We start from the raw sequence: 22388 nt of genomic DNA, 5'->3' as shown, positions 1-22388 counted from the left end.
CTGAGAGGAAGAGGAAGAAGGAAAGGAAGAGGAAGAAGAGGAAACATGAGAAGAAGCATGTAGAGATGGAGAAGAGGAAGAAGAAGGAAAAGAAGAGGAAGCAGGAAAAGAATGTGAAGAAGAGGAAGAAGGAAGAGACTGAGAAGAGGAAGAGGAAGGAAAGGAAGAAGGAAGAGACTGAGAAGAGGAAGAAGAAGAAGGAAGAGATTGAGAGGAAGAGAACAGGAAGGGATGAGAGGAAGAGGAAGAAGGAAAGGAAGAGGAAGAAGGAAAAGAAGCAGAGGAGGAAGCAGAGGAAGAGGAAGAAGATGAAGGATGGTGAGAGGAAGAGGAAGGAAGAGATGGAGAGGAAGAAGGAAAGGAAGAGGAAGAGGGAAAGGAAGAGGAAGAAGAAGTTGAATGATGTTGAGAGGAAGAGGAAGAAGAAGGAAGTGATTGAGAGAAAGAGGAAGAAGGAAAGGAAGAGGAAACAGGAAATGAAGAGGAAGAGGAAGAAGGAAGTGACTGAGAGGAAGAGGAAGAACCCACCCCAGGCCCCGCCCCCCCACCCGTGGTCACACATCCGAGGTCTAACGCAGGCCCCAGGTCTCAGATCCCCACACTCCCATCAGGCCTCGCGACCTGAATATCCGGGTCTCTCAGGACACCGGATGGGACGTGGAGGCGGTGGTGGGCAGTGCAGTCCTCCCTGGGGTCGGCGTCCTGGGTCACGGGGGTCACGGGAAGCCGGGGTTGCAGATAGGAGGTGCCTGGCCCAGCTGCCAACTCCACGCGCAGCCGTGCATGTGCGTCGCCCACGGCGTTGCGCGCCATGCACACGTACTCCCCCGCGTCGCGTGACGTCACCGGACGCACGGAGAGCGTGCCGTTGGGAAAGGCACGGACCCGGATGTCAGAGCTGGGGAGGGGAGAGAGAGGGAGGGAGGGAAGGAAGGAAGGAAGGAAGGTGGGAAGGGTGAAGGAAGGATTGGAGGGAAGGAAGGAGAGAATGTAGGGAAGGAAGGATTGGAGGGAAGGATTGGAGGGTAGGAAGGATGGAAGGATCGGAGGGAAGGAAGGAAAGATTGGATGGAAGGAAAGATGGAAGGATTGGAGAGAAGTAAGGAAGGATTGGAGGGAAGGATGGAAGGAAGGATTAGAGGGAAGGAAGGATGGAAGGATTGGAGGGAAGGAAGGATTGGAGGGAGGGAAGGAAGGATGGAAGGATTGGAGGGAAGGAAGGAAGGATTGGAGGGAAGGAAGGATAGAAGGATTGGTGGGAAGGAAGGAGGAATGTAGGGAAGGGAGGTTGGAAGGAAGGAGGGAATGTAGGGAAGGAAGGATGGAAGGAAGGAAGGATTGGAGGGAAGGAAGGAAGGATCGGAGGGAAGGAACCAAGAAGGGAAGAAAGGAAGGAAGAAGGGAAGGAAGAAAGGAGGGAGGGAAGGAAGGAAGGAGGGAAGGAAGGAGGGAAGGAAGGAGGGAAGAAAGTAATAGGAGGAAAGACCATAAGGGAAGACAAATTTGAAGCCAATGTTAGTTATTCGCACATGTGACATATGCATCCAATACTCATCTTGTATCGATCCCTGATCGATCATCTATCAATGATCGATCACTAGGGTTCTACCTTGCGATCTGGCAAGCCAGGACCTATTGAAAGATTAAAAATTGACCATTACCATTACTAACTTGCTAACTGCTGATTCTGCTTCTATAAACTTGCTTACGCTGGCACTGACCCTTCCCTTCCCAAAAATGAGTTAAGAAGTTTCAGGGACCAGATGCCAGCCCCAGGACAAGGTCAGTGGTAGTAGATAAAGAACAGACAGTACGTGTTCCTCAGTTCCCATTTAGAAATTCCCCAGACAGGACCTTGAGATAACGACCACCTGGCAAGACCACAAGCTAAGCCAAATGTCAACCAATCATAGGCCTGTAACCATGTAAGCCCCCCCTTAAACCAACCATGGGCCAGTCATTTTACAAAGAGTGTTACAAAATTTTTCGCGTGGCAAAGTGATTGTTGGTGTATATGGTGACCTTTAAATGGACCAATCATGGGATGCTTTGTGTTATGCGTTAATCTTGTGGTTTTTGCCTTTAAAAAGGGCTTGTAATCGCTGCTCGGGGCTCCCTGTCTGCTCGGGACAGAGAGTCCGTTTGCGCAAACGTCAAATAAACTCCTCTTGCTTATTGCATCTCCCGGCCTGGAGTCTGAGTTTTCTGGGGTGCCCTCCTGTTGACGAAAGTATCCTAGGGGACTAGGGTCTTTCACTATCAATTACCTATTCACTGCTAATGAATCTACCATCCCCACCTCATCTCTATCAATATTTAATCGATAATCGATTTGTTATCTATGGCCTACTGTGTCTATGTCATCTGTCTAATCCATCCTCTATCAATTAACTATCTATCAAGGGGTATCATCTTTATCCCAACTATGGGTGGATAGATGGATGGGTGGATGGATGAGTGGATGGATGGGTGGATGGATGGATGGGTGGATGGATGGGTAGATGGATGGGTGGATGGATGGGTAGATGGATGGGTGGATGGATGGGTAGATGGATGGATGGATGGGTGGATGGATGGGTGGGTGGATGGATGAGTGGATGGGTGGATGGATGGAGGGATGGATGGATGGGTGGATGGATGGATGTGTGGATGGGTGGATGGATGGATGGATGGGTGGGTGGATGGATGGATGGAAGGGTGGATGGGTGGGTGGATGGATGGATGGGTAGATGGATGAATGGATGGATGGGTGGATGGATGGATGGGTGAGTGGATGGATGGATCGATGGGTGGATGGATGGGTGGATGGATGAGTGGATGGATGGATGTGTGGATGGGTAGATGCATGGGTGGATGGATGGATGCCCCCCACTTCCCACACTCACCTGCTCCCAGCATCCACCAGGCGCCCATCTGGCAGCCTCCAGAACACGCGTGGGGCGGGGTCCCCGCGCGCGTGGCAGTGCAGTGTGAGGTCAGCGCCGTGGGGCACGGGCGTGGCGAGCGGGCCTCGGGGTCGGACGCTGGGGGGGAGACGCGGGTGCGTGGGCGTGACTTCGACGTGCACGGTGCGTTTTGCGCTGCTTAGCGCGTTGGCGGCTACACACTCGTACTCACCGGCATGGCGTGGGGCCTGCAGGCGGCGCAGCACCAGCGTGCCATTGGGGAGGACGTAGATGTCGCTGAGTCGAGGGTGCGTGTGCACATGCACTGGTCTCGCGTAGGTCCCGTCAGGTAGACGCCAGTGTAGGGCCGCAGGGGGCCAGGCCTGGGCTGTGCAGGGCAGGTGCAGGGTGAGGCCTGCGTGGGCCGACACGAACTCCGTGGGTGCCTCGCGCAGCACGGGGGGAGCGGGGGAGGCGTGCATGACATTTCCACGTGTGTCAGAGCCACGCATGCGCACTTCATGTGTATCAGGTGAGTGTGGAAGGGATGTGATCGTGTCGCTTTCACGAGTGATATTTCCACATGTGACCATTGTGTGAGTGTCAGATTCATGCGTGACATTTACACGCGTGACAGATCCATGCATGTGCGGTCCAAGAGTATCAGGGCCATGCAGAAGGGACCTGATCGCGTCCATTCCATGGGTGACATTTTCACACGTGACATTTTCACGCGTGTCAGGTCTATGAATAATGGACCTGATCGTGTCCGTTCCACGCCTGTCATATCCAAGCGTGACATTTGCACGCATGTCTGATCCATGTATGTGCATTCTAAGAGTGTCAGGTCCACACAGAAGGGGTCTGATCGTGTCCCTTTCACGCGTGACATTTCCACGTGTGACCATCATCTGAGAGTCAGGTCCACGCGTGACATTTCCACTGGGGTTAGGCCTATGAATAACGGACATGATTGTGTCCCTTTCACGCGTGACATTTACACGTGTGACATTTACACGTGTGACATTTCCACGCATGTCAGATGCAGTTATGTGCATTTCACGCGTGTCCAGTGAGTGTGGAAGGCATCTGATCGTGTCCGTGTCACGTGTGACATTTTCACACGTGATCATCAAGTCAGTGGCAGGCCTACGCGTGTCCAGTTTGCTCCTGTGAGGTCCACGCCTGTCCTTTCCACGCGTGTCCATCGTGCCAGCGTCAGATCCACTCGTGTCCATCCCATGTGTGTCCGGCACAGCTGGGGTCAGCTCCACGCCTGGGGATGGACAGACGGACGGAGGGAGGGACAGGGCGTTGGATAAAGGCCCCTGTGCTGGTCGGAGACAGTGCTCTGTCCCTCTGTCTGTCTGTCCATCCGGCTGTCCATCTCTCTGTCCGTCTGTCTATCCATCTGTCAGTATGTCTATGTCTGTCTGTCTGTCCCTCTGTCTGTTCATCTGTCTACTTGTCCGTCTGTCTGTCCATCTGTCTGTCCATCCGTTTCTCTGTCCCTCTGTCTCTCTGTCCCTCTGTTTGTCCCTCTGTCTCTCTGTCTGTCCATCTGTCTATCCATCCATCAGTCCATCCGTCTATCTGTCCATGTGTCTGTGTCGCTCCATCCACCGATGTATCTGTCTGTCCATTCATCTGTCCATCCATCTACTGTCTGTCTACCTACCTGTGTATCCTTCCTTCCGTCCATCTCTCTCTCTCTCTCTCTCTCTCTCTCTCTCTCTCTCTCTCTCTCTCTCTCTCTGTCTATGGCTCTGTTTGTCTATCTGTCCATTGCTCTGTCTGTCTATCTATGATTCTGTGTATTTGTCCACTGGTCCATTCATCTAGCTATCTGTCCATCTGTCGTCCACCTGTCTCTCTATCTATCTGTCTGCCTGTCTGTCTGGTGTCTGTCTACCTATCTATCTATACATCCATCAGTCCGTCCGTCTGTCTACCCACCCACCTGTCCATGTTATCTCTTTCAATCCATCCATCCATCCACCCGTCTGTCTATCCATCCATCTGTCCATCTGTCTCTCTGACTGTGTATGCCTCTGTCTGTCTATCTGTCCATTGGTCCATCTATCCATCTGTTCATCTGTCCATCTGTTCATCTCTCTGTCCATTCTTCTATCTGTCTCTATGGCTCTGTCTATCCGTCCATTGGTCTGTCTGTCTATCTATCTATCTGTCTGTCTGTCTGTCTGTGTACCTATCCATCCATCCAACCATGTATGTTTCTATCTGTCTGTCTGTCTATCCATCCATCTGTCCATGTATCTCTGTCTGTCTGTCTCTCTATGGCTCTGTCTGTCCATCCTTCCATTGGTCGGTCGGTCTGTCTGTCTCTTTCTATCTATCTGTCCATGTCTCTAGTATATGTCTCTCTATGGCTCTGTCTATCCGTCCATCAGTCTATCTGTTTATCCATCCATCAGTCCATGTATCTCTCTGTCTGTCTCTCTATGGCTCTGTCTATCTGTCCATTGGTTTATCTGTCTGTCTACCTATCTGTCCATCTGTCCTTCTATCTGTCTGTCCGTCCATCTGTCCACCTGTCTCTGTATCCATCCGTCTGTCTGGTGTCTGTCTTCAGCCATCAGTCTGTCTGTCTGTCTACCCATCCATCTGTCCATCTATCTCTTTGTCTATGGCTCTGTCTATCTGTCCATTGGTCTATCTATCCATCCAGCTGTCTGTCTGTCTACCTATCTATCCATCCATCCAACCATGTACGTTTCCATGTCTGTCTGTCTCTCCATCCATCCGTCCCTGTATCTCTCTGTCTATCTGTCTATGGCTCTGTCTATCCGTCCATTTGTTTATCTATTTATCTATCAGTCTATCTGTCTGTCTATCTATCTGTCCATCTGTCTGTCTACTGTCTGTCTACCTGTCTATCCGTCCTTCTGTCCATCTGTCTGTCTCTCTATGGCTCTGTCTATCCGTCCATTCATCCGTCTATCCACCTATCTGTCTGTCTGTCTGTCTGTCTATCCATCCGTCCCTCTATCTGTCTGCTCTATGTCTGTCTGCCTGTCTGTCCGTGCGTGTGTGTTTGTCTCCCCAGACATCCTGTGCCCCACACGGCCAGGAACACAGACAACAGACAGAGTAAAGGACTTCGCCCCTCCCCTCCCCATGCCCTCTGCCCTCCCAGTGACCCCTGACCTCCCTGTGACCTCTCCATGACTTCTGACTACTCTGTGACCTCTTACCTCCTGTGACTCCTGGCTTCCCCATGACCTCTGACCTCCCAGTGACCCTCCCGAGACCTCCCCGTGACCTCTCCATGACCCCTGAGTTCCCCATGACCTTTGACCTCCCATCCACTTCTCACCTGCCCATGGCCTCTCACCTCCCCGTGACCTCTCCATGACCTCTGACCTCTCTGCAACCACTGACCCGACTGTGACCCCTGATTTCCCTGTGACCTTTGACCCCCATGACCCTAACCTCCCCCTGACCTCTGACCGTCTTGTATCCTCCCTGTGACCTCTAACCTCCACCTCCTATCTGGCTCCCCTCAGTCCCCCGCCCCCACGCCAAGAGCCTGCAGGAAACAGATGGGTAAACTGAGGCTCACCCGTGTCCAGCTCGTTCCAGGCCCCACGGGGCAGGGTCATGGCGGGCGGGGCCGGGGATCGTGGGTCAAAGGTCCCAGGGTCACCGTCGGGGGAAGCAGCAGGACGGGAAGGGAGGGCATCCGGGGCACGGCCGTGCAGGGTCGTGACCACGGGGTCACGGGGGTTTGCCGTGGGGCCCGGCCGGGCGCGGTGGGCTTTGTGCTGTTGCCCCCGCCTGCGGCCGCCGCCAAGCCTCCTGGAGGGCGGAAGTAAGGAGGCCGGAAGTGAGGAGGACGGAAGTGCAGAGGTCGGAGCAGCGGATGCTCCAGGGGTGGAGGCCGGAAGTGGGGATGTCCGTGTTGAAACCGGAAGTAGAGAGGTCCGTGGGGAGACTGAAAGTGTGGAAGTCAGAAGTGGGGATCTCCGAGTGGTAACCGGAAGTCGGGTGGTCCGACTGGAGACCGGAAGTGGGGAGGTCCGTGGGGAAACCGGAGGTGTGGAAGCCGGAAGTGGGGATCTCTCCGTCGAAAACGGAAGTGGGTAGGCCGAAGTAGTTGAGGCCGTAAGTGGGGATTTCCGAGTGGAAACCGGAAGTGGGGAAACAGGAAGTGGGGTGGTCCGAATGGAGACCGGAAGTGGGGATCTCCGCGTGGAGACCGGAAGTGTAGATCTGCGAGTGGAGCCCAGAAGTGGGGATGTTCGAGACAAAACCGGAAATGTGGAAGCCGGAAGTGGGGTGGTCCGAGTGGAGACCGGAAGTAGGAATTTTCGAGTGGAAACTGGAAGTGTGGAAGCAGGAAGTGCGGGGGTCCGAGTGGAGACAGGAAGTGGAGAGGTCCGCGGGGAGAGCAGAAGTGGGTAGGCGGAAGTAGTGAAGACAGGAAGTGGTGATGTTCGAGTGGAAACCAGCAGTGTGGAGACCAGAAGTGGGGTGGTCTGAGTGGAGACCGGAAGTGGTGAGGTCTGAGTGGAGACCGGAAGTGGGTCGGCGGAAGACACGGAGACCGGAAGTGGGGATATTTGCGTCAAAACCGGAAGTGTGGAAAACGGAAGTGTGGACGCCGGAAGCAGGGAGGTCTCCGTGGAGACCGGAAGCAGGGTGGGCGGGGCCCAGAAGTCACCCGTGCCGCGGCCGCGCACGCGCGCCAGGATGCGCGCCCAGTGCTCGGGCCGGATGTGCTCGGCAGCCACTGGCGGGCGCGGGCGCGGCAAGGCGGGCTCGAACCCGCGGCCGGCAGGGGCGGCACGCGGGGCGGGAGGGGGAGGCGGAGGCGGCGGACGCCGTTGCTGCCCACGCCCGGGGCCGCCCGCAGGACGCCGACGCCACAGCTGCGCTTCCCCGGTGCCCGGGCCTGAGCTCGGTGTGTCAACAATGATGTCAGCACGGCGAGACGCCCCCGCGGCCGCTTCCGCAGCGGCGCCCGCCATCTTGGAATCCGCCATTTTTGAATCCGCCATCTTGGCCTCCACCATCTTGGAATCCGCCATCTTAATTCCCTCAATCTTGGATTCCTCCATCTGGGATTCCGCCATGTTGGTTCCCTCCATCTTTGATTCCACCACCTTGTTTTCGGCCATCATTATTCCTTCCATCTTGTTTTCTGCCATCTTGATTCCTTCCATCTTGGATTCCGCCATGTTGCTTTCCACGATCTTGTTTCCCTCCATTTTGGATTTCGCCATCTTGGCGTCCACCATCTTGGAATCCGCCATGTTGGTGTCGGCCATGTTGGATTCGGCCATCTTGGTTCCCTCCATCTTGGATTCCTCCATCTTGTTTCTCTCCATGTTTGATTCCACCATCTTGGTGTCCACCATATTGGAATCCGCCATCTTAATTCTCTCCATCTTGTTTTCCGCCATCTTGTTGCCTTTCATCTTTGATTCTGCCATCTTGTTTTTGGCCATCTTGCTTTCCGTCATCTTGGATTCTTCCATCTTTGATTCCGCCATCTTGGCTTCTGCCATCTTGTCCCCCGCTGCCCCACCCACGCTGACGTCCGCATCCCAGCGCGCCATCCCCAGCGCGTTGGCGGCCACGCACACATAGCGTCCAGTGTGCTGCGGACCCAGTGCGGGCAGCGTCAGTGTCCCGTCCGCCCCGACCCCGACGCCGTCCGTCCCCAGCTCCGTCCCCGCCCAGGCCCAGCGCCCGCCCGGCAGCAGCCAGCCCACGCGCGCCACCGGCTCCGCCTCCGCTCGGCAGCCCAGCCGCAGCGCGGCGCCCACAGGCAGTGCCAGAGCCGTGGCCGCTGGTGCCTGCGACGCCACCACGAACACGCGCTGCGCCCGGCCTGCCATGGCGGCCTCAAAGCCACCGTAGGCCACAGGGCCCGGGGCTGCAGATGGGACGTAGGCCGTGGGGGCTGTGGCTTCAGAGGCATCAAAGGCCGCGGGGCCTGGGGCTGCAGACGGGGCTGCGGGGCCTGTGGCTTCAGAGGTGTCAAAGGCTGCACGGCCTGTGGCTTCAGACACGGTGTAGGCTGCGGGGCCTATGGCTTTCTCCTTTGTGTAGGCCTCAGATCCTATGGCTTTTTCCTCAGTGAAGGCCTCGAATTCTATGGCTTCATTTGCACCATAGGCCTCGGATTCTATGGCTTCATTCACAGCGTAAGCCTCGGACTCTATGGCTTTTTCTTCACCATAGGTCTCAGATTTTGTGGCTTTTTCTTCAGTGTAGGCCTCGGATCTCATGGCTTCATCTGAGCCATAGGCACTGGATCCTTTGGCTTTCTCCTCAGTGTAGGCCTCAGATTCTATGGCTTCATTCACGTCATAGGCCTCAGATTTGATGGCTTTCTCCTCAGCATAGGCCTGGGATCCTGTGGCTTTCTCCTCAGGGTAGGCCTCGGATCTTGTGGCTTTTTCCTCAGCGTAGGCCTCAGATCTCGTGGCTTTCTCCTCAGCGTAGGCCTTGGATCCTATGGCTTCATTCACACCATAGGCCTCAGATTCCATGGCTTCCTCCTCCACGTAGGCCCCGGACCCCGTGGCTCCGTCCCCGCCGTAGGCCACGTGCCGTGCCTCGGTTTCCCCGCGGCGCCCCACTCGGGCCTCGCAGTGGTACCATCCAGCATCAGCATGGCGCACCCCGCGGATCTCCAGCGTTGTCCCCCTGTCATGGCCGCCGTCCTCATCGCCCCGCAGGACGGAGCCGTCGGGCCGCGTCCAGGCCACGTGTGGCGTTTCCGAGCCCTGCGCCGCACAGTGCAGCCGCAGAGTCTGCCCCGGGGTCACCACGTGCACGTCATCGGGGTCATCACGGGGGTCGAGGGTCACCCAGGGCGCGTCCTCCGGGTCCTCGGGGCCATGCACGCACGCCGTCCACGTCAGATGTATGTGTGGCCCGCGCAGCCCGGCCCAGTGCAGCGTCAGCTCGGGCTGCAGAAGCCAGGCAGGCCGCGCCCACAGCCGGGCCACCACGCCCGGAAGTGACATCGGCGGCGACGATGACGACGCACCAGGGCCGCGAACCAGGCGGTAGGCCTTGCCCACATCCGGGTCATGGACATCCGGGAAACTGGCCTCAGGGTGGGCGTGGCCTCCATCCTGGTCATACCTGGGGCCTACATCCGGGTCTCTGTCCTCAGAGTGGGCGGGGCCCTCATCCGGGTCATTGACATCAGGGTCTCTGTCCTCAGGGTGGGCAGGGCCCTCATCCATGTCCCGGACATCCGGGTCTCTAGCCTCAGAGTGGGCGTGGCCTCCATCCTGGTCATACTCGGGGCCTACATCTGGGTCTCTGCAGGGCCCTCATCTGGGTCATTGACATCCGGGTCTCTGTCCTGAGTGTGGGCGGGGCCTATGTCCTGATCATACTCATGGCCTACATCCGGGTGTCTGTCCTGCTGGCGGGAGGGCCCTACATCCGGGTCTCGGGCTTGATACATATAGCCTACATCCGGGTATTTGTCCTGCAGATGGGTGTGGCCTACAACCGGGTCTCTGTCCTGAGCGTGGGCAGGGCCTACATCAGGGTCTCTGGCTCCCTGGTGGACGTGGCCTCTATCAGGGTTCCTGGTTCGATGGTGGGCATGGCCTGCATCCGAGTCTGTGGCCTGATACATATGGTCCACATCTGGGTCTCCGCCCTGACGGTGGGCGTGGCCTACATCCGAGGACCTGTCCTGATACAGCTCATCCCCATCAGGGTCTCCGCCCGAGGTTTGGGCGTGGCCTTCCCGGAATCCATCTCCCAGGTCCCCATCCGGGTGGGCGTGGCCCAGCGCCTCCAGGTCCCAGCGCAGCATCAGCGCGACGTCATCAGTATCATCATCGCCTCCCAGCAGGCGGCGGGCATGTGCGAGGTGGTCAGAGTCGGCATAGCAGACGAGGGCGGCACTGAGTGTCAGGCGCACGTGCGCTGGGGTGTCGGGGGCGAGGCCGGGCCGCACGTCGAGGTCGCGCACGACGGGCGCGCGCCGCAGGCGGCAGGCAAGGTGGGCGGTGCGGCCACGGGCGTCTGTCAGCCTCAGCCGCACCTCGCCCACATCCTCCCAGTCCTCCACTTCCTCTTCCTCTGCCTCCACTTCTGCTTCTGGCGGCTCCTCGCCATCCGCCGGGTCAGTGTGGATGCGCGGCGACCGACAGCGCATGCGTGGCAGCAGGCGACGCAGGTCCAGGCCGCGGCGGTCAGCGGGGCTGGCGCAGGCCGCGCACGCCTGTTCCTTCCCACAGCGCAGCACGCCTGCAGGGGGGGACGGGAGAGGGGCGGGGCTGACATGGGACACGCCCCCCTGGGGAGCCTCGGCCACGCTCCCGCCGCGCCTGACTGGCTGGAGCTCAGCCACGCCTTTCCTGGGGGTTCTCAGCCACGCCCCCGCCATGCCTGACTGGCTGGAGATTGGCCACACCCCCTGCCGAGCCTCAGCCACACCCCTGCCCTGCCTGACTGGCTGGAGCTCAGCCATGCCCCCGTGTCACCTCAGCCACGTCCTCATCTCACCTGACTGGCTGGACCTCGGCCACGCCCCCGTGGAGTCTTAGCCACACCCTCGCCCTGCCTGAGTGGCTGAAGCTGGGCCACACCCTCCCTGTGGAGCCTCAGCAACGTCCCCGCCCCGCCTTAGTGGCTAGACCTTGGCCACGCCCCCTGCAGCTCCTCACTAATGCCCAGCCACGCCCAGCCACACTGCTGCCGTTTTTTACTGGCTGGAGCTCGGCCACGCCCCCCTGGGCACCTCGGCCACGCCTCTGCCCCACGTGACTCGGGGAGCTCGGCTACTCACTTACGCCCAGCCACGACCCCGTCCTTTTTCACTGGCTGTATCTTGGTCACGCTCCCTCTCTGCATCGCCTCAGCCCCGCCCCGCTCTCTCATTGGCCTGCGCTTGACCACGCCCCCTCGGCTCACCTCGGCCCCGCCCCTGCAGGCCCTCCATCCAGCGCGCGCGGCAGCCGCAGGCCCAGGGGTTACCCTGCAGATGCAGCGCGCGCAGCGCGGGTGCGCGGGCCAGGGTGCCGGCAGGCAGCGCTGCCAGGCGGTTCCCGGCCAGGTGCAGCACGCCCAGCGTGCAGGCCGGGACCCTGCGCACACGCAGCGTGGCCAGCGCCTCGGGCGCCAGCGCCGCCAGCCGGTTCCCATCCAGACGCAGCAGCCGCAACGATGCCAGCCCCAGCAGTGCCCATGGGTGCACCGACTCCAGCCGGTTGTGGTCCAGGTACAGCCGGGACAGGCGCCGCAGGCCCCGCAGGGAGCCCGTGTGCAGTGCCCGAAGCTGGTTGTAGCTCAGCTTCAGCACCTGCGTGGGTCAAAGGGGGCGTTTCTGGGATCCTTAGGGCCACTTCGGGGTCACTTCCGCCCCACTTTCAATCTCTTTCACCCCCTTCCGGTCTCACTTCTGCCCTATTTCCCTACCACTTCCTGTCACACTTCTGCTCCACATCCGGCTTCTGCCGAATTCTGCCTCTACTTCCTCCCACTTCCGAGTACATTTCCTCACTTCTTCCATTCCCACTTCTGCCCCAGTCTCACTTCCTCCCTACTTCCGACTCACTTCCGCCCCAGTTCCGGGTCACTTCCTCCCCACTTCCGGCTGATTTCCGCCTCTACTTCCTCCAAGTTCCTCCGCACTTCCGGCCACATTTACGGCCCTACTTCCTGTATCTTCTGGATCCATATCCTCACCACTTCTGCCCCACTTCTGGCTCACTTCTGCCTCACTTCAGCCCCGACTTCCCACTTCCTATCCATTTCCTTCCTTATTTCTGCCCCACTTCCGGTCCTACCCATGGTCCTATTTCCACTTTCTTCCCCTCTTCCGGCTATATATCATTCCCCACTTCTGGGTCACTTCCGCCCCCACTTCCTCCCCACTTCCTTCCCTATTTTCACTCCACTTCCGGATCCATATCCTCACCACTTCCGCCCCACTTCCGCCTTACTTCCGCCCCTACTTCGTCCTGCTTCCTCCCCACTTCCTTCCCTATTTCCACCCCACTTCTCACTTCCGGAACCCTATCCTTACCACTTCCGCCCCACTTCCACCCCTACTTCCTCCCACTTCCTCCCCACTTCCGGCTTATTTTCGTCCCTACTTCTTCACACTTCCTCCCTACTTCCTGATTTCCACTCCACTTCCGGCCCTACTTCCACTTCCAGATCCATATCCTCACTACTTCCGACCCACTTCTGCTCCACTTCCTTCCCTATTTCCACTCAACATCCGGCTGCACTTTCGGCCCTACTTCTTCCCAGGTCCTTATCCATTTCCGTCTCACTTCTGCCCCACTTCCGCCTCCCTTCTGCCTCGACTTCCTTCCATGTCCGTCTCTACTTCCTCCATTGATTCCCTACTTCCTCCCCACTTCCTTTGCTATTTGATCCCCATTTCTGCCTGTCTTCCTCCGCATTTCCCCCCTCCTTCCTCCCTACTCTTTTCCCACTTCCTTCTTCCTCCAACTTCCTTCCCACTTCCAGCCCTACTTCCTCCCACTTCCGTATCTATTTCCTCAAACTTCCGCCCTACTTCCTCCCCTACTTTGTCCCACTTCACTGCGTATTTCTGCCCCACTTCCTGCCAAACTTCCTTCCACTTCCTTCCAATTCCGCCCGCTCCCTGTGCACCTGCAGTGCACCCAGGTCGCTCAGGGCGCCTTCGGTGATGTCCGCGATCTCGTTTCCGTGCAGCAGCAGCAGCTGAAGTCTCGCGAGACCGGAGAAGGAAGCGTGCGTCAGGACCCGGATGTGGTTGAACCTAATTCAACAGATGAGAGGACAGGAAGAGGAAATCAGGAAACCAGCCTGAAAACCAGCGCTGGGAGGGCAGGACTTTTGTTTCCGGGTCAGGGTCAAGAATAATGAATCATTACTCATCATCATCTTCCTTCCTTCCTTCTTTCCTTCCTTTCCTCCCTCGCTTCCTTCCTTCCTTCCCTCCCTCCTTCCTTCCTTCCCTCCCTCCTTCCCTCCTTCCTTCCTTCCTTCCTTCCTTCTTTCCTTCCCTCCTTCCCTCCTTCCTTCCTTCCTTCCTTCCTTCTCTCCCTCCTTCCTTCCTTCCATCCTTCCCTCCTTCCTTCCTTCCTTCCCTCCCTCCCTCCTTCCTTCCCTCCCTCCTTCCTTCCCTCCCTCCTTCTTTCCTTCCCTCTTTCCTTCCTTCCTTCTATCTTCCCTTCCTTCCCTCCATCTTCCTTCCTTCCCTCCTTCTCTCCTTCCTTCTTTCCCTCCTTCCCTCCTTCCCTCCTTCTTTCCTTCCTTCCTTCCTTCCTTCCTCTTCCTTCCCTTCCTTCCCCCCTTCCCCCCCCAGGCCTCACCCCAGGTTCACGCGCTCTATCTTGGGGTCCAGCATGTGGGGCACGGCCCTGAGGCTGCGGAAGGTGCAGTGGAGCTCGGTGGGGACGTAGCAGGCGCAGGTCCTGGGGCAGCGGGTGGCGGGGGCTGGGTGGGTGCCACACAGGAGCAGCAGCAGCAGCAGCGAGGCCCAGGGGCGGGGGCCCCCCATCCTGGGGCTGGGATGGAGGGGGGGAGGCTGGGGATGGAGGCCCAGGGAAATGGAGGCTGGAAGTTGGAGGCCCAGGGAAGGAGGCCTAGGGATTAGAGGCCAGGGTGGAGACTGGGGATGGAGGTCCAACAAGGTGGAGGATAGGGGTGGAGGCTGAGGAAGGAGACTGGAAGTTGGAGGCCCAGGGGCTGGAGGCCCAGGAATGGAGGCCTAAGGGAAGTGGAGGTCCAGGGATGGGGGCCTCGGGGGTAGAGGCCAGGTATGGAGGCTGGGGATGGAGGTCCAGGAAGGTGGAGGCCAGAGGTAGAGGCTGAGGATGGAGACTGGAAGTTGGAGGCCAGAGAAGGAGGCCCAGAGGTATTGGAGGCTGGGGATAGAGAAACCAGGGATGGAGGCCTAATGGGGTGGAGGCTGGGGATGGAGACTGGAAGTTGGAGGCCCAGGGAAGGAGGCCCAGGAGGGTGGAGGCTAGGGATAGAGGCCCTGTGGATAGAGGAAAGTAGGCCAAATGGGGTGGAGGCTGGGGATGGAGGCCAGGAGTGGAGGCTGGAGATGGAGGTCCAAGGGGGTGGAGGCCCAAGGATGGAGGCCAGGGATGGAGGCTGGAAGTTGGAGGCCCGGGGATGGAGGTTCAAGGATGTGAGGCAATCTGTGGGGGTCAGGGAGACAATGGGGAGGAAGAGGAAGGAGAATGGGAAGAGGAAGGAGATGTATCAGAAGAACAGGAAGAGGAAGAAGGACATGGACACGAGGAAGAGGAAGGGGAAGAGGAAGAGGAGATGGAAGAGGAAGAAGAGATGAAAGAGGAGATGGAAGAGGAAGAGGAGATGGAAGAGGAGACAGAAGAGGAGATGGAAGAGGAAAAGGAGATGGAAGAGGAAGAGGAGATGGAAGAGGAGACAGAAGAGGAGATAGAAGAGGAGACGGAAGAGGAGACGGAAGAGGAGATGGAAAAGGAAGAGGAGACGGAAGAGGAAGAGGAGACGGAAGAGGAGACGGAAGATGAGATGGAAGAGGAGACGGAAGAGGAGATGGAAGAGGAGACAGGAGAGGAAGAGGAGATGGAAGAGGAGACGGAAGAGATGGAAGAGGAGATGGAAGAGGAGATAGGAGAGGAAGAGGAGATGGAAGAGGAGAAGGAAGAGGAGATGGAAAAGGAGATGGAAGAGGAGAAGGAAGAGGAGATGGAAGAGGAAAAGGAGATGGAAGAGGAAAAGGAGATGGAAGAGGAAGAGGAGAAAGGAAGAGGAGACCGGAGAGGAGATAGAAGAGGAGATGGAAGAGGAAGAGGACATGGAAGAGGACACAGAAGAGGAGATGGAAGAGGAAAAGGAGATGGAAGAGGAGATGGAAGAGGAGACAGAAGAGGAGATGGAAGAGAAGATGGAAGAGGAGATGGAAGAGGAGACAGAAGAGGAAGAGGAGACAGAAGAGGAGATGGAAGAGGAAGAGGAGACAGAAGGGCAGATGGAAGAGGAGACGGAAGAGGAAGAGGAGAGGAAGAGGAGATGGAAGAGGAAGAGGAGATCGAAGAGGAGACGGAAGAGGAGATGGAAGAGGAAGAGGAGATGGAAGAGGAGAGGAAGAGGAGATGGAAGAGGAAGAGGAGATGGAAGAGGAGATGGAAGAGGAGACGGAAGAGGAGACGGAAGAGGAGACGGAAGAGGAGATGGAAGAGGAGACAGAAGAGGAGACAGAAGAGGAAGAGGAGATGGAAGAAGAAGAGGAGATGGAAGAGAAGATGGAAGAGGAAGAGGAGACAGAAGAGGAAGAAGGAAAACACCAACCAACAGGAATATGATCAGGAAGTCGAGAGACACAAGGAAAAAGAGACTGGGAAGACCTGCTCTGTCTGTCTGTCTCTGTCCATCTGTCTCTCCATGTCTATCTCTCTGTCTTTAGCTTTCTGTCTGTCTTTGTCTGTGTCTGTCTGTCTCACTGTCTGTCTGTCTCTGTGTTGACATCTGTCTGTCTGTCTCTTATCTGTCTGTCTGTCTGCCTCTCTGTCTCTGTCTGTTATCTGTCCATTGGTCTCATGTCTGTCTGTCTGGTCTGTCTCTCCCTGTCTGCCTCTGTGTCTGTCTGTCTGTGTCTGTCTCTTATGTCTGTCTCCCTCTGTCTGTCTCTTATCTCTGTCTGTCTGTATCTGTCTGTCTGTGTCCCTGTCTGTCTGTCTGTCTTTGTCTCTGTCTGTCTCTGTGTCTGTCTCTGTCTCTTATCTCTGTCTGTCTGTTCTGTCTGTGTTGACATCTGCCTGTCTCTGTCCATGTACCTCTGTCAGTCTCTCCCTGTCTCTGTGTCTCTGTCTGTCTGTCTTTGTCTGTGTCTCTCTGTCTCTGTCTGTTATCTGTCCATTGGTCTCATGTCTCTCTGTCTGTCTGTTCTGTCTTTCCCTGTCTATCTCTGTGTCTCCATCTGTCTGTACATCTCCATCTGTCTGTCTGGGTTTCTCTATCTCTGTCTCTTGTCTGTCCATCGATCTTGTCTGTCTGTCTGTTCCATCACTGTCTGTGTTGATGTCTGTCTGTCTCCACATCTCTGTTTGTCTCTGTCTTTTGTCTCTGTCTGTCTGTGTTGACGTCTGTCTGTCTGTTATCTCTGTCTCTCCCTGTGTCTGTCTACCAGTCTCATGTCTGTCTGTCTCTGTCCATCTGTCTCTTGTCTCTGTCTCTGTCCGACTCTCTTCCTGTCCGTCTCTGTGTGTACATCTGTCTGTCTGGATCTCTTCTGTCTCAGTCTGTCTCTGTGTGTCTTTTGTTTCTGTCTGTCCGTCTGTCTCTGTCTATCTGTCTTGGTGTCTCTTCTGTCTCAGTCTGTCTGTCCCCGTCTGTCTCTTGTCTCTGTCTGTCTGTCTCTCTGTGCCTGTGTCTATCTCTGTTGGTCTGTTCTGTCTGTCTGTCTGTCTTCCTGTCTCTGTCCATCTGTCTGTGTCTCTTCCTGTCTGTCTCTGTCTCTGTCTGTCTGTCTCTCCGTGTCTGTCCATCTCCCTTCCTGCCTGTCTCTGTGTCTGTCTGTCTGTCCATCTGTCTCCTCTGTCTGCCCATCTGTCTGTCTGTGCCTGCGTCTGTCTGTCTGAGTCTGTTTCTTCTCTGTCTCTGTGTCTACATGTCTGTCTCTTCTGTCTGTCTGTCTGTCCCTGTCTCTGTCTGTCCCTGTGTCCGTCTGTCTCTTCCTGTCACTGTCTCTACATCTGTCTGTCCTCTGTCTGTCTGTCTCTGTCTTCCTGGCTCCATCTGTCTGTCTCGTCTGTCTCTCTCCATCTGTCACTTGTCTTTGTCTTTGTCTGTCTGTCTGTCTCTTGTCTTTGTCTATCTGTCTCTGTGCATCTGTCTCTCCCTGTCTGTCTCTGTGTGTACATCTGTCTGTCTGTCCCTGTCTGTCTCTTCTGTCTCTTCTCTTTGTCTGTCTGTCTCTCTGTGTCTGTCTGTGCCAGTTTCTCTCACATCCATCTCTGTCTGTCTGTCTGTCTGTCTGTTCTGTCTCTGTCTGTCTGTGCCTGTGTCTGTCCGTCTCTTCCTGTCTCTGTGTCTATGTCTGTCTATCTGTCCTGGCTGAGTTTGTCTGTCTGTGACTGTGCCTGTCTGTCTCTTTGTCTCTTCTGTCTCTGTCCATCTGTCTCTTGTCTCTATGTCTGTCTGTCTATGCCTGTGTCTGTCTCTATCCGTTTCTCTTCCTGTGTGTCTCTGTGTGTACATCTGTCTGTCTGTCTGTCTGGGTCTCTTCTGTCTCAGTCTGTGTCTGTCTGTCTGTCTCTGTGTCTACATCTGTGTCCTCTGTCTGTCTGTCTGTCTGTTTCTGTCTTCCTGGCTCGTCTGTCTGTCTCTTCTGCCTCTCTCCATCTGTCACTTGTGTCTGTCTGTCTCTGTCTCATGTCTGTCTCTGTCTGTCTGTCTGTCTGTCTGTCTGTATCTGACTCTTCTCTCTGTCGGTCTGTCTGCCCCTGCGTCTATCTGTTCTGTGTCTGTCCATCTGTCTCTCTGTCTCTGTGTCTGCCTGTGTCTGTCTGTCTCCCTGTCTGTCTGTCTCTTATCTCTGTCTGTTTTTGTTCTGTCTCTGTCTGTCTCTTGTGTCTGTCTTTCTATTCTGTCTCTGTCTCTTCCTGTCTGTCTCAGTCTGTCTGTCTGTCCGTCTACCTCTGTCGGTCTCTCCCTGTCTCCATCTGTCTGTCTGTCTGTTCTGTCTGTCCATCTATCTGTGTCTGTGTCTCTTCTGTCTCTTGTCTGTCCATTGGCTCTCATGTCTCTGTCTCTCTGTGTCTGTCTGTCTCTTCTCAGTCTGTCTTTCTGTGCCTGTGTCGGTTTCTTCTGTCTCAGTCTGTCTGTCTGTCCCCGTCTGTCTTCCTGTCTGTGTCTGTTTGTCTCTTTTCTCTTCTGTCTGTACTTGTCTGTCTTTTGTCTCTGTCTGTCTGTGTGACTCTTGTCTCTGTCCATCTGTCACTTGTCTCTATCTGTGTCTGTTTGTCCATCTGTCTCCTCTGTGTCTGCCCATCTATCTGTCTGTGCCTGCGTCTGTCTGTTTCTTCTCTATCTCTGTGTCTACATGTCTGTCTCTGACTGTCTGTCTCTTCTTGTCTGTCTCTGTGTCTACATCTGTGTCCTCTGTCTGTCTGTCTGTCTGTCTGTCTGAGTTTGTTTCTTCTCTCTGTGTCTACATGTCTGTCTCTGTCTGTCTGTCTCTTCCTGTCTGTCTTTGTGTCTACATGTCTGTGTTCTCTGTCTGTCTGTCTGTCTCATCTGTCTCTCTCCATCTGTCACTTGTCTCTCTCTGTCTGTCCGTCTCTCTGTGCCTGTGTCTGTCTGTTCTCTTTGTCTGTCTGTCTCGGTGCATCTGTCTCTCCCTGTATGTCTCTTTGTGTACATCTGTTTGTCTGTCTGTCTGTCTTTTGTCTCTTCTCTTTGTCTGTCTCTCTGTCTGTCTGTACCTGTGTCTGTCTGTCTCTTCCTGTCTCTGTGTCTATGTCTGTCTATCTGTCCTGGCTCAGTTTGTCTGTCTGTGCCTGTCTGTCTCTTCTGATTCTGTCTGTCTCCATCTGTCTGTCAGTCATGTCTGTGTCTCTGGCTCATGTCTGTCTGTGTCTCTCTGTCTGTGTCTCTTCTGTCTCTGTCCATCTGTCTGTCTCTGTGTCTCTGTCTGTGTGTGTTCTGTGTGTCTCCGTCTGTCTGTACATCTTCGTCTGTCTGTGTGTCTCTGTCTCATGTGTCTGTCTTTCCGTCTCTGTAACTACATCTGTCTGTCTCTTCTGTTGTCTGTCTGTCTGTTCTATCTCTGTCTCTTCCTGTATGTCTCTGTATTCATATGTCTGTCTCTTGTGTCTGTCTGTCCGTCTGTGACTGTTTCTGTCACATCTGCCTCTGTCTGTCTGTCTGTTCTGTCTGTGTCTGTCTTCCTGTCTCTGTCCATCTGTCTTTTCTCTGTCTCTGTCTCTCTGTCTCTGTCTGTGTCTGTCTGTCTCTATCCATCTGTCTCTCCCTATCTGTCTGTCTGTCTGTCCGTCTATCTCTGTTGGTCTCCCCCTGTCTCCATGTCTCCCTCTGTCTGTCTCTGTCTGTCTGCCTCTCTGTCTCTGTTATCTGTCCATTGGTCTCTCTGTCTGTCTGTCTCTGTCTTCTTGGTTCTGTCTCTTCTGCCTCTCTCCATCTGTCACTTGTCTCTGTCTCTGTCTGTCTGTCTGTCTCTGTCTCATGTCTGTCTGTATGTTGATGTCTGTCTGTCTGTCTCAGTCTGTGTCTGACTCTTCTGTCAGTCAGTCTGCCCCTGTGTCTATCTGTTCTGTGTCTGTCCATCTGTCTCTCTCTGTCTGTCTCTGAGTCTGTCTCTTATCTCTGTCTGTCTGTCTGTGTCTGTTCTGTCTCTTGTGTCTGTCTGTCCTGTCTCTGTCTCTTCCTGTCAGTCTCTGTGTTCACATCTGTGTCTCAGTCTGTCTGTCTACCTCTGTCGGTCTCTCCCTGTCTCCATCTGCCTGTCTGTCAGTCTGTTCTGTCTCTGTTTGTCTCTGTCTGTGTCCGTCTCTGTGTCTGTCTCTTGTCTCTGTCTGTCTCTCTGTGCTTGTGTCTATCTCTGTCTGTTGCTGTCTCTCCATGTCTGTTCATCTCCCTTCCTGTCTCTGTGTCTAGAGCTGTCTGTCTGTTTCTTGTCTCTGTCTGTCTGTCTCTTCTACCTCTCTCCATCTGTCACTTCTCTCTGTCTTTTCTGTCTGTCTGTCTCTCTGTGTCTGTCTGTGCCGGTTTCTCTCATGTCCATCTCTGTCTGTCTGTTCTGTCTCTGTCTGTGCCTGTGTCTGTCTGTCTCTTCCTGTCTCTGTGTCTCTGTCTATCTGTCCTGGCTCAGTTTGTCTGTCTGTGCCTGTCTGTCTCTTCTGTTTCTGCCATCTGTCTTTCCCTGTCTGTCTGTCTGTGTCTCTGTCTGTCTGTGTCTCTGTCTGTGTGTCTCTGTCTGTCTGTCCTGTCTCTGTCTGTCTCTCCCTGTCTGTCTGCACATCTTCATCTGTCTGTGTGTGTCTCTCTCTGTCTGTCCGTCTCTGTGTCTACATCTGTCTGTGTCTCTTCTGTCTGTCTGTTCTGTCTCTGTGTCTTCCTGTCTGTGTCTGTTCACATCTGTCTGTCTCTTGTGTCTGTCCATTTACCTCTGTCGGTCTCTCCCTGTCTCCATGTCTACATCTGTCTGTCTCATATTAGTCTGTCTGTGTCTGTCTGTCTGTCTGTCTCTATCTTCCTGTCTCTGTCTGTCTCTTTTGCCTCTCTCCATCTGTCACTTGTCTCTGTCTGTCTGTGTCTGTCTGCCCGTCTCTCTGTGCCTCTGTATGTCTGTCTCTATGTCTATCTGTCTCGGTGCATCTGTCTCTCCCTGTCTGTCTCTCTTCTGTCTCTTTGTCTGTCTGTCTGTCTGTCTCTCTGTGTCTGTCTGTGCCAGTTTCTCTCACGTCCATCTCTGTCTCTCTGTCTCTGTCTCTGTCTGTGCCTGTGTCCATCTGTCTCTTCCTGTCTCTGTGTCTCTGTCTATCTGTCCTGGCTCAGTTTGACTGTCTGTGCCTGTCTGTCTCTTCTGTCTCTCTCTCTCTCAGTCTCTGTGTCTCTGTCTGTCTGTATGTCTGTCTGTGTGTCTGTCTGTCCTGTCTCTGTCTCTCCCTGTCTGTCTGCACATCTTGGTCTGTCTGTTTGTCTGTGTCTCTCTCTCTGTGTCATGTCTGTGTCTGTCTGTCTGTGTGTCTACATCTGTCTGTGTATCTCTTCTGTCTGTCTGTCTGTTTCTGTCATTGTCCATCCCCCCTCCCCCCTCCCCAGGACTAAGTACTAAGTACTCAGCACCCCATTTCCCCCTGGCTTCCTATCACCCATCACCCTCCTCCTCCTCCTCCTCCTCTTCCTCCCACCTCCATCAGCCCCCCCTCCCCGGGACGCGAACCCGGGGCCAGAGCTCCTCACCTACCTTTCCAGGTTGGGGGGTTCACTGGAGATCCGGGTCTCTCGGTTGGTCCTGGGGGGGGTGGGGAGAGGGGGTGGAGGTGGCTTTGAACCACGATCCTCCAGATCTCAGCCTCCTGAGCAACAAGGAAGGCTTGGCGAAGAATATGCCAACGACCGTCACCACCACAGTAACAAGAACAACAACAACAATAAACATTGTGACAATAATAATAACTATAATAACAATAGCAATGACAATAATAACCATGACAACAATAACAACTATAATAACAATAACAATGACAATAATAACAACGATAACAATAATAACCATAATACCCATAATAGTAATAACCATGGCAACAATAACTATAATAATAACAATGACAACAACAATAACAATAATAACCATCATGACAACAATAGCATAACCATAATAATAACCATCACCATAGTAACAATAACAACAATAACAATCATAACAATAACCCAAACATCATGACAACAATAACAATAATAACCACAATACCCATAATAGTAATAACCATGACAATAATGATGATCATAACCATCATCTTAACAATAACAGTAACAACC

General features: G+C 54.9%; 1 protein-coding gene across 1 annotated transcript; it reads right to left on the bottom strand.

The window, feature by feature from the left end:
* Nucleotides 1-568: 568 nt before the first annotated feature.
* On the bottom strand, nt 569-7643 carry LOC138818915 (hemicentin-1-like). Its single transcript, XM_070010027.1, has 3 exons — nt 6469-7643; nt 2886-4161; nt 569-898 (listed from the first exon to the last, which is right to left on the bottom strand). The coding sequence occupies exons 1-3, from the start codon at nt 6506-6508 to the stop codon at nt 589-591; spliced, it is 1626 nt and encodes a 541-aa protein (XP_069866128.1). The 5' UTR covers nt 6509-7643; the 3' UTR covers nt 569-588.
* Between the last annotated feature and the right edge of the window lie 14745 nt (nt 7644-22388).

This window comes from Dipodomys merriami, unplaced genomic scaffold (assembly GCF_024711535.1).
Source record: "Dipodomys merriami isolate MVZ:Mamm:240054 unplaced genomic scaffold, mDipMer1.0.p SCAF_793, whole genome shotgun sequence".
NCBI classification, from domain to species: domain Eukaryota; kingdom Metazoa; phylum Chordata; class Mammalia; order Rodentia; family Heteromyidae; genus Dipodomys; species Dipodomys merriami.
The sequence above is the reverse complement of the archived record's forward strand: the minus strand, read 5'-3'. Positions and strand labels throughout refer to the sequence as shown.